Consider the following 8,535-nt stretch of genomic DNA (forward strand, 5'->3'; position numbering starts at 1 on the left):
GCCGAGCGGCTGCCACGACGGCCCCCGTTGGCCCGAGTGACGCCAACGGCCCTGCCCCGGGGGCTGATGGGAGGGGCGCCGAGCGGCTGCCACGACGGCCCCCGTTGGCCCGAGTGACGCCAACGGCCCTGCCCCGGGGGCTGGTGGGAGGGGCGCCGAGCGGCAGCCATGACTGCCCCCGTTGGCGCGAGTGACGCCAACGGCCCTGCCCCGGGGGCTGGTGGGAGGGGCGCCGAGCGGCTGCCACGACGGCCCCCGTTGGCCCGAGTGACGCCAACGGCCCTGCCCCGGGGGCTGGTGGGAGGGGCGCCGAGCGGCTGCCACGACGGCCCCCGTTGGCGCGAGTGACGCCAACGGCCCTGCCCCGGGGGCTGGTGGGAGGGGCGCCGAGCGGCTGCCACGACGGCCCCCGTTGGCCTGAGTGACGCCAACGGCCCTGCCCCGGGGGCTGATGGGAGGGGCGCTGAGCTGCAGCCATGACAGCGCCCATTGGCGTGAGTGACACCAACAGACAGCCCTGCCCCAGGGGCTCATGGGAGCGAGAGGAGCACTGACGGCCCCCCTAAGCATAAGCCCGGGCTGAACCTCTCACGCAGGGCCTGTGGGGGCCCTTAACTGCTCTCTCCAGGAGCCTGCTGAACAGCAGCCAGCCCCCTGCCCTGCTTCCCCTCACAGAGTCACACCAGGCCATCGCCGTTTAAACCTTTTATTTGGAAGCGCAGGTGAAGGGAAGCCGCCCTGTTGGCGCAGCAGCAGCCGGCCCCGTAAGAGAGATGGGTTTGGCATTTCGAACGCTGACCGAGCCAGGGGAATGGATCATGCCAGGAACGCTGGGGTAGCAGCTTAAGACACGGTGCTGCTGCATTAATGTGGGTCTCCTTCCCCTAGGAGCAGAGCAGGAACAGGACCGCCCAGCGCAGAGCGCAGCATATGGACGAAGCCTGCACCGCACCAGCTTCAGGTAGGACAAGTACCGCTTGGTCCATCGCAGTGCCTGTGAACACCTGCCCCGCACCATCCACCCCAGGGGCAGAGGCCCCCCTGGCCCTGGGGAGAGGGAGCCTCGCCTTGCCCTGAAGAACCCCTGCCCTGGTGGCTGATGGGAGCCGGGGCAGACAGTGCCTAAGCTACTCATGGGTTAGCAAGGAATGTCTACGGCCCAGGGCTCCTCGGGGGAGTGGCTGGAAGTTGCTCAACCATCGGAGGGAATGTTAGCCTGCTAGAGAAATAACCAGCTGGACTTGGGCAAGTGGGTGAGTCATGTCCCAGCCCTGGGGGGAGGAGGAGGGGGATCACAAGCCCCGGAGACGTGATAGTAGCAGTTTCGGTCACATTGAGCAGGAAGTTAGTAGAAAGAACAGAGGTGGGGGTGGAGGACAGAAAAGCAACTGGTTCTCCTCGCCCTAGACATGGACGGAGCGTTAGTTGGCAAAGGTGCTCTTCACAGCCGCTATGATGTTCTTGGCGTTGATCCCGAAGAGGTCCAGGAGTTCGGCCGGTTTGCCACTCCGGGGCACACCAGACACCGCCAAGCTTTGGAGCACTATGCCAGGCTCCCCGGACACGGCCGCGGCCACTGCTTCCCCGAGCCCACCTAGCAAAGAGACAGAAGGGTCACACTACGTGGCACTAGCTCTCCTTTCCAGAGGTGTCTCGGTTGCTTAAGATGCGCTAGTCACAGCCCCTCCGTGAGATGTGTCATGTGGTCAGGACAGGCTCGCAGGACACCTGGGTTCCATTCCAGCTCTGTCACCAGGCCCCGGCTTTTCCCAAGCCAGCCCTGTGACCCAGGAGATCCCTTCCAGTCCTTGCCCAGACAACCTGTCACAATCCAGCTTCCTGGCAGATTCTCCCCCCACCCTCCCCTTGGGATTCTGTTCCAGACCCTCCCTCTGATGGCTGGAAACCTTAGTTCCAGTGTCAGTCAATCCTTGGCCAAGTTCACGCCCCTTTGTTCTTGGGCCAGCATCCTCCTTTGGTTTCAACAGCTCTTCTCCCACTGTATCCAGCAAGCACCCAGACCTGTCCAGTTTCTAATTTAGGCTACACAACGCAAGCTGTCGGTCCCCTCTGCCCCATCCCAACCCTTCTCTGCACCCATCCCAGCGGAGATTCCTCAACACCCTAGACTTGCTGGGGTTGCCCAGCGCTAAAATGGGAAATAACCCTCCTACTCGGGATTCCCCAGCTATCCAAGGCTGGCTTCGGCCCATGCTGGGAGCAAGCAGCCACCCGGCCATTGCTCCCCAATCCCCCAGAGGCGTTTGGGAGCCCCCGGCCAATAGCCTCCTACCCTCTCTGTAATGATCCTCCACAGTGATGATGCGCCCTCCAGTAGCCCTGGCACTGGCGATTATGGTGGCTGCATCCAAGGGCTTGATGGTGAAGGGGTCGATGACACGGATGCGGGTACCTGGAAGGGACAGAGGGTCAGAGGAGGAAAGGGGCAGAGGAGCGAGCTCACAGCCATCCCCCCGACTGCTGGTTACCTTGCTTAGCGAGCTCGTCAGCAGCAGCCAGGGCCTCATGCAGCGTGACCCCGGCTCCGATCACCGTGACCCTGTCAGCGTCGCTGTTGCGCACCACCTGGGGACAGAGACGCGAGTTACCAACACTGGAGGGCCAGACCCATTCCTGCAGCCAAGGGTCAGGCCTCCCAGTCCTTCCCTTCCCTTGGCAGGCGGGTCCCTGCACTCCCTCAACCCACTGGCTTAGCAGGCACCTTCCCTCTCCTTGCATTAAATCTTTCTTTGGATCTGCTCACCAGACCCTACTCCCCTCCCAGAACTGGGGAGAGAACCCAGGAGTCCTGGCTCTCAGCTCTACCCACCAGACCCCACTCCCCTCCCAGAGCTGGGGATTTCTGGCTGAGACTTCATGGAGTCTCCTGCCACATAGTGGCAGATTCAGGGCTATCACAGTCACCGGGTCTGGCCTCTGCCCTGGCCTGGAGCCAGTCTCCCGGGAGTGACCCCTTTAGCAAACCGGGCCCCAAGGCCCCACATAGTTGCACCGGGGGAGGCCATGGGTCTTCGGCACCAGTGCTCCCTGTCCCTCTCCGGAGAGAGTCCAGCCCAGCCAGCCCACTGCGGGAGGCTGGTTCAGGCCGCCCGGCTTCCCGAGTGTAGGGACAACCACAATGGCCGCCTTTGCAGAACAAGGAGCCATTGATAGGTCACCTGGCCAAGCTGCTGCTCTCAAGGGCCAACCAAGCTGAGATTGCTCCTGGCCTTAGCTCCCTCTTTCCCCCATTCTGCCCAGGGGAGGGCTCCAAATCCCTCCCAAGGGCAGCCCTTTTCCCTGTCACCCGACCCCTTCCCCCCGGTGTCACGGAGTGCCCGGGCGATGCTCTGGAACTGCTCCCCATGAAGCCAGTCAGGATTCTGGGGCAGTCGCCTTCCGGTGAGCAGCCTGTCTGCAGGGCACACAGCTCACCCGGCTTCCACCTTCCTGGGTCTGACCTCGGAGCATTCAGCATCCTCTGCCCCTCCGTGCGCTTCCCACAGCGAGTCCGCTTAGGCGGGGCTCCTGGGGAAGCCAGAGGGTCCTGCCCCCCAACTCCGCAGTCAGACGTGACTCTCAGCCAGCCAGTAAAACAGAGGTTTATTAGACGACAGGAACATGGTCTAACACAGAGCTTGCAGGTGCAGAGAACAGGACCCCTCCGCTGGGTCCATTTTGGAGGGCAGTGAGCCAGACAACCACGTCTGCACTTCACTCCATGTCCCAGCCAGCCCCAAACTGAAACTCTCCAGCCCCCCTCCTCTGGGCTTTGTCCCTGTCCCGGGCCAGGAGGTCACCTGATTCCTTTGTTCTCCAACCCTCTAGCTCTCACCTTGCAGGGGGGAAGGGCCCAGGCCATCAGTTGCCAGGAAACAGGGTGTCGGCCATTCTCTGTGTCCAGACCCCTGCACACACCTGCCCTCTAGGGCTCTGCAGTGATCATACACCCTGACCCCACCACCTAGATACTTAAGAACTGCATAGGGGAAACTGAGGCACCCCCACAATATTCGGAGGAAACATTAAGAACAGTCCCACTTCGTCACACCCGGCTCTCCAGCCCCGTTCCCATGTCCTGCCTGCACCTGCCCGCTGCCCAGGTCTTGGAGCGTTTCTGGCTGGAGTCCCACTTGATTTTCAGCCTGGTCTGTAATGGCCCAGCCAGCTGCTGACACCTGCCCACCCACAGCTCGTTCTGCCCTGGGAGCAGGCCTGGACTAGGTCTACATGGAACCCACTACAGCAGGCCAGTGTAGACACTCCCTGCTGCACTGGGAGGGGCTCCCCACCACTGTGGTAAATCGCCCTGCCCCGAGAGGAGTTCTCTTCTCCGGGCCACCTAGCTGTGTCTGCGTGGGGACATGGGTGTGAGTGGAGAGCAGGGGGAGGGGGAGATTCCCCCCCGCCCTGAGCGACGTAGCTGGGTTAACCTAGTGTAGACCAGCTGAGTTCTTTCCCCCCCACCGGGTCACCATGGAAGGCGGAGAAGGAAACCGAGGCATGCACAGGAATCATGTTACAGATGCTGCCCAACACCCAACACACCAGCAGGGGCTGGCACGGGACACCTCTGTCCCGCTTGACTGGACTCCCCTGGGCTCCAGAGTCCTGCCAGACGCCGCTGCCCCCGGCACACTCACCCCTCCTTTAAAGATTAACCACTTCACGCTCCCACCCCGCACAGGAGCAGCTCAGGAACAGAGTGGAGCCCCTTTCTGCTCTGGCCCAGGGCCGGACTGGAACCCAGCATGCCTGGGCTCTCTGCAACGACCTGCCAGGTAACCTTGTGCCTCAGTTTCCCCTCCCACCCCACCTCTAGACTGTAAACTCTTTGGGTCTCTCCCCAGCTCCCTGTGCCCCCGATCTCCCTCGGTCCTTGGCCTGGGAACCCTTTGCCCTGAGGCATTTGGGAGGCAGCTCCGCCAGCGTCCCCCCACAACTGGCCTGGGCAGACAGGAGCAGGGCCAGTTCCCTGCACTGCCACACGCCCAGAGCAGAAACAGCGCTTCCCACCCCTGTAGGGTTGTGCAAGAGAAGCACCCAGAGGCTGGCAGAGCAAGGACCCTGTGCTGCGCCAGGTGCTATCTAGACCCCACCCCGCACTGGACTGGGCACTGCCCAGACAGCTCCTGGCACCCCGGGGCCCTGAGCTCCACACACGCCCTGCCCCCTCTCCCAGCATCGGGTGAGGCCCCGTCCCCAGAGAGCCTCCAATCCAGACAGGGCAGGAGGAAAACGGAGGCACGGAGTGAGGCCACCATTCAAGGCCCCCCACATTCCTCCCAGCCCCTTGCCTTGGCCTGGCCGATCTCAAACTTCTCCTCCGGCGGGTAGACGACTGGGGTCTCTGGGCGGCTGGTCCGGATGAAGCAGATGCCCTAGGGAGCAGAGGTGGCGGCCGAGGAGCCAGGCAAGGCAGGTCACAGGCAGGCTCAGAGCTTTGAGCCAACCGGCAGCTGTGTCCCTTGCTGACCCGCAGCCACGGTGGGGCTCTGTGATCCCACACACAACCGGGCAGGTCACCCAGGAGGCCGATAGACTTGGGCTGGGTGACCCAGCAGAGCTTTCAGGCCGAGCCATCGACAGCCGCTCCCCCCGAAATGCATGCAGCACCCACCCAGGACAGCTGCAGGATTCCCAGCATGCCGTCAAATGACTGGCAAAGGGACCCTACAAGGGGAGGAAATCCAAGGTCGCGCGGATCCGATGATAGAACCCAGGAGTCCTGGCTCCCAGCCCCCCTGCTCTGACCCACCAGACCCCCTCCCCTCCCAGAGCTGGGGAGAGCACCCAGGAGTCCTCACTCTCTCTCGGGGGCAGGCGAATCGAGGGCGGGATAACTGGCATGGCCAGGCCCAAGGACAAGGTGGAGTCCACCATTGGTGCCACCCAGAGCCAGAGCCTGCAGCTGGCCCCTGAGGACGCCCCACAGACCCCACTCCTGACGCAGCAGCGCAAGGAGCCCCCCAGAGCCGTTACCTTGGTGTTGGCAGCCAGGCAGACAGCGCGTTCAGCAGAGACGGCGTCGCTGGGGTAGAAGACAGTGCAGCCGGGAATGGCTCGGAACATGGCTATGTCCTCCAGGGCCATCTGCGAGGGGCCGTCCTCCCCTGTGGGGAGCCAGGAGAGGAGCCGGGCTAGAGAGCAGGCTCGCTCGGCAGCACTGGGGGCCAGCGGCCTACTCCCCCGGCCACGCAGCCTCCCGGAGCCCTGACGCCTGGGTTCCGCTCCCAGCCCTGCCACCAATCTGCACGTGGCCCTCCGGCAACGCGGCCAAGGCGCCAGGGCCTGGGGGGTTCCCAGGGCAGCACAGCGTCCCCCCCATGCCTACCGATGGAGACCCCGCAGTGGGAGCCACACAGGTTGAGGTTGGTCCGGGAGATGGCGCCCATGCGGATGTGGTCGAAGGCCCGGGTGAAGAAAGCAGCGAAGGTGCTGGCGAAGACCACGGCCCGGTCCCTGGCGGCGCAGCCCAGAGCCACGCTGACCTGGGGGGATAGCGCATGAGAGCCGGCCCCAGAGAAACCCCCCGCCCCCACACAGCCCCAGCCCTCACCATGTTCTGCTCGGCGATGTAGCACTCGATGTAGCGCTCGGGGTGCACCCGCTTGAACAGCTCGGAAAAGGTGGAGTTCTTGGTGTCACCGTCCAAGGCCACCACACGCTCGTTGGCACCACCCAGCTTCGCCAGGGCCACGCCGTAGGCCTTCCGCGTGGCCACCTGCAGGGCGGGAGAGCGTCATTTCCCTCCCCTCTGGCAACCCTCGGACCCCCTTCCCCTAGCCCCCCGCTCTCCCAACCCTGGGCTCCCCCCTTCCCCCACCTTGTCCCCAATGGCGTATTCCGGCGGCGAGGGCATGCAGATGCCGGCGATGCTGATCTGTGGGACGTCCTCAATGGGCGGCTGCGGCACCAGCACCTCGTGGGTCTGGATCCGGCTCTGGATGGCACCGATGATGGACTCCACCTTGTCCTTCGGCATGGGCTTGCCGTGCCAGTTCTCCGCATCCTCCACACCTGGCACAGAACCACCCCCGGGGAGTGAGCAGAAGTGAAACAGGACTCCTGGGTTCTCTCCCCGGCTCAGAGGGGAGCAGGGTCTGGTGGGTTAGAGCCAGGGGAGGCTGGGAGCTAGGACTCCTGGGTTCTCTCCCCGGCTCAGAGGGGAGCAGGGTCTGGTGGTTAGAGCCAGGGGAGGCTGGGAGCTAGGACTCCTGGGTTCTCTCCCCGGCTCAGAGGGGAGCAGGGTCTGGTGGGTTAGAGCCAGGACTCCTGGGTTCTCTCCCCAACTGTGGGAGGGGAGGACCTCTCCTGAGGTCCCTACTCTGTCACACCCCACAGTAGCTGTCAGCACGGCGGGAAAGAGCCACAGAACACTCTCCCCGCCCCCCCCGGCCTGGCACTCCTTCCCACCAGGCCTCACCAGCCAGGGAGCCAGCCATGGGGCCCCCGGCCAAGGCCTGCAGCACTCAGAGCCGAGGGGGACACTCACCAGGGATGCCCCGTCCCTTGTAGGTTTTGGCCACGATAGCCGTGGGCTTCCCCTTCACCTGGGCCGCCTGCCACAGGGCCTCGTCCAGCTCCTCCACGGCGTGGCCGTCCACCACGTAGGTGTTCCACCTGCCAGGGAGGGAGGGGTCAGCCGGCCCCAGGGCCACCCCCACCCCACCCACGCCCCCGCCCCCATGACACTCACCCGAAGGCCTCGCAGCGGCGGCGGTGCACGTCCGTGTCGTGGCAGAGCGGTGCCGCCTCGCTCTGGCCCAGGCGGTTGACGTCCACGATGGCCACCAGGTTGTCGAGCCGGTAGTGGGAGCCGAAGGCCAGAGCCTCCCAGACGGAGCCCTCCGACACCTCCCCGTCACCCAGCAGGCAGAACACCCGATAGCTGGCCAGAGGGGCGGGGTCACCGCCAGACCACGCCCCCGAGCTCCCCACAGCTCAGAGAGGGCGGGGTCACCGCCAGACCACGCCCCCGAACTCCCCCCCAGCTCAGAGAGGGCGGGGTCACCGCCAGACCACGCCCCCGAGCTCCCCCCCCAGCTCAGAGAGGGCGGGGTCGCCGCCAGACCACGCCCCCGAGCTCCCCCCCAGCTCAGAGAGGGCGGGGTCGCCGCCAGACCACGCCCCCGAGCTCCCCCCCAGCTCAGAGAGGGCGGGGTCGCCGCCAGACCACGCCCCCCCGAGCTCCCCCCAGCTCAGAGAGGGCGGGGTCGCCGCCAGACCACGCCCCCCGAGCTCCCCCCCAGCTCAGAGAGGGCGGGGTCGCCGCCAGACCCCGCCCCCCGAGCTCCCCCCCAGCTCAGAGAGGGCGGGGTCGCCGCCAGACCACGCCCCCCGAGCTCCCCCCCAGCTCAGAGAGGGCGGGGTCGCCGCCAGACCACGCCCCCCGAGCTCCCCCCCACCTCAGAGAGGGCGGGGTCGCCGCCAGACCACGCCCCCCCGAGCTCCCCCCAGCTCAGAGAGGGCGGGGTCGCCGCCAGACCACACCCCCCCGAGCTCCCCCCCAGCTCAGAGAGGGCGGGGTCGCCG

At 65.4% G+C, this 8,535-nt stretch overlaps 1 protein-coding gene across 1 annotated transcript; it reads right to left on the reverse strand.

The window, feature by feature from the left end:
• Positions 1 to 692: 692 nt before the first annotated feature.
• Positions 693 to 7,897, reverse strand: LOC102940714 (transketolase-like protein 2; the record flags this gene model as incomplete). Its single annotated transcript, XM_037888893.1, is given in 10 exon segments — positions 693 to 1,594; positions 2,294 to 2,413; positions 2,490 to 2,586; positions 5,298 to 5,381; positions 5,983 to 6,113; positions 6,335 to 6,491; positions 6,560 to 6,724; positions 6,827 to 7,020; positions 7,496 to 7,623; positions 7,700 to 7,897. Coding segments are annotated over 10 exon segments (1,447 nt in total), but the record flags the coding sequence as incomplete, so codon positions are not given.
• Positions 7,898 to 8,535: the final 638 nt, after the last annotated feature.

This window comes from Chelonia mydas, unplaced genomic scaffold, assembly GCF_015237465.2.
Source record: "Chelonia mydas isolate rCheMyd1 unplaced genomic scaffold, rCheMyd1.pri.v2 scaffold_93_arrow_ctg1, whole genome shotgun sequence".
Lineage (NCBI taxonomy): Eukaryota > Metazoa > Chordata > Testudines > Cheloniidae > Chelonia > Chelonia mydas.